This window comes from Manacus vitellinus, unplaced genomic scaffold (genome assembly GCF_001715985.3).
Source record: "Manacus vitellinus isolate BGI_N305 unplaced genomic scaffold, ASM171598v3 scaffold_186_pilon, whole genome shotgun sequence".
Classification (NCBI taxonomy): Eukaryota; Metazoa; Chordata; class Aves; order Passeriformes; family Pipridae; genus Manacus; species Manacus vitellinus.
The window spans coordinates 17,269-17,842 of NW_021939306.1; the positions used below are offsets into that span (position 1 = coordinate 17,269).

Genomic DNA, 574 nt, shown 5'->3' on the forward strand with positions numbered 1-574 from the left:
ACGACCCAAGACAGAGCTCAAAGCTTTGTCAAAGGCCCCAGCACTGCTCAGGGGAGGCACTTCAAAGCTGCACCTGAGGTGGGCGGGGGCAGGAGAGCAGAGAGATCAGAGAAGGAAATTCCCTCGGTGGGATCAGAAACGTTCAAAAAAAAAAAAACCATTTGAAAAAAGAAAGAAAAACGCAGGCAGCAAAAGAATTATTCACAATAGCAACATTCTTCCCCCAGGCAGTAACAAACAAAAATATCAAAAGGTTTTGCAAGTGTTATCTAAGAACTTTAAGGAAATAAAGCCCCGTGTCGGGGTCGGGGACGCAGCGGCGCAGCAGCTGCAGGTAGGTCAGGTTCTCGTGGGTGTTGGGGTCGAAGAAGCCCTTGGTGTCGTCAGTGGGGTCGGACAGGATCTGGTTCATCTCCTGGTCGAAGTAGCCCCGTTTGTAGGCCACCTCCACGGGCAGGCGGTGGCTGTGCACGGGGTCGATGATGCCGCCGGTGGCGATCTGGGCCTCGAGCAGGCGGATGCCGTGGTCCCTGACGATCAGCTCCTTCTGCATGGCCTGGAAGAGGGAGATCTT

At 54.0% G+C, this 574-nt stretch overlaps 1 protein-coding gene across 1 annotated transcript in view; it reads right to left on the reverse strand.

The window, feature by feature from the left end:
* Positions 1-265: 265 nt before the first annotated feature.
* Positions 266-574, reverse strand: part of LOC103760506 (epiplakin) — a 6,751-nt gene continuing 6,442 nt past the window's right edge. The window contains exon 5 of the mRNA XM_029958960.1: positions 266-571. Coding sequence (XP_029814820.1) covers positions 266-571 — 306 coding nt within the window. The remainder of the gene's footprint in view (positions 572-574) is intronic.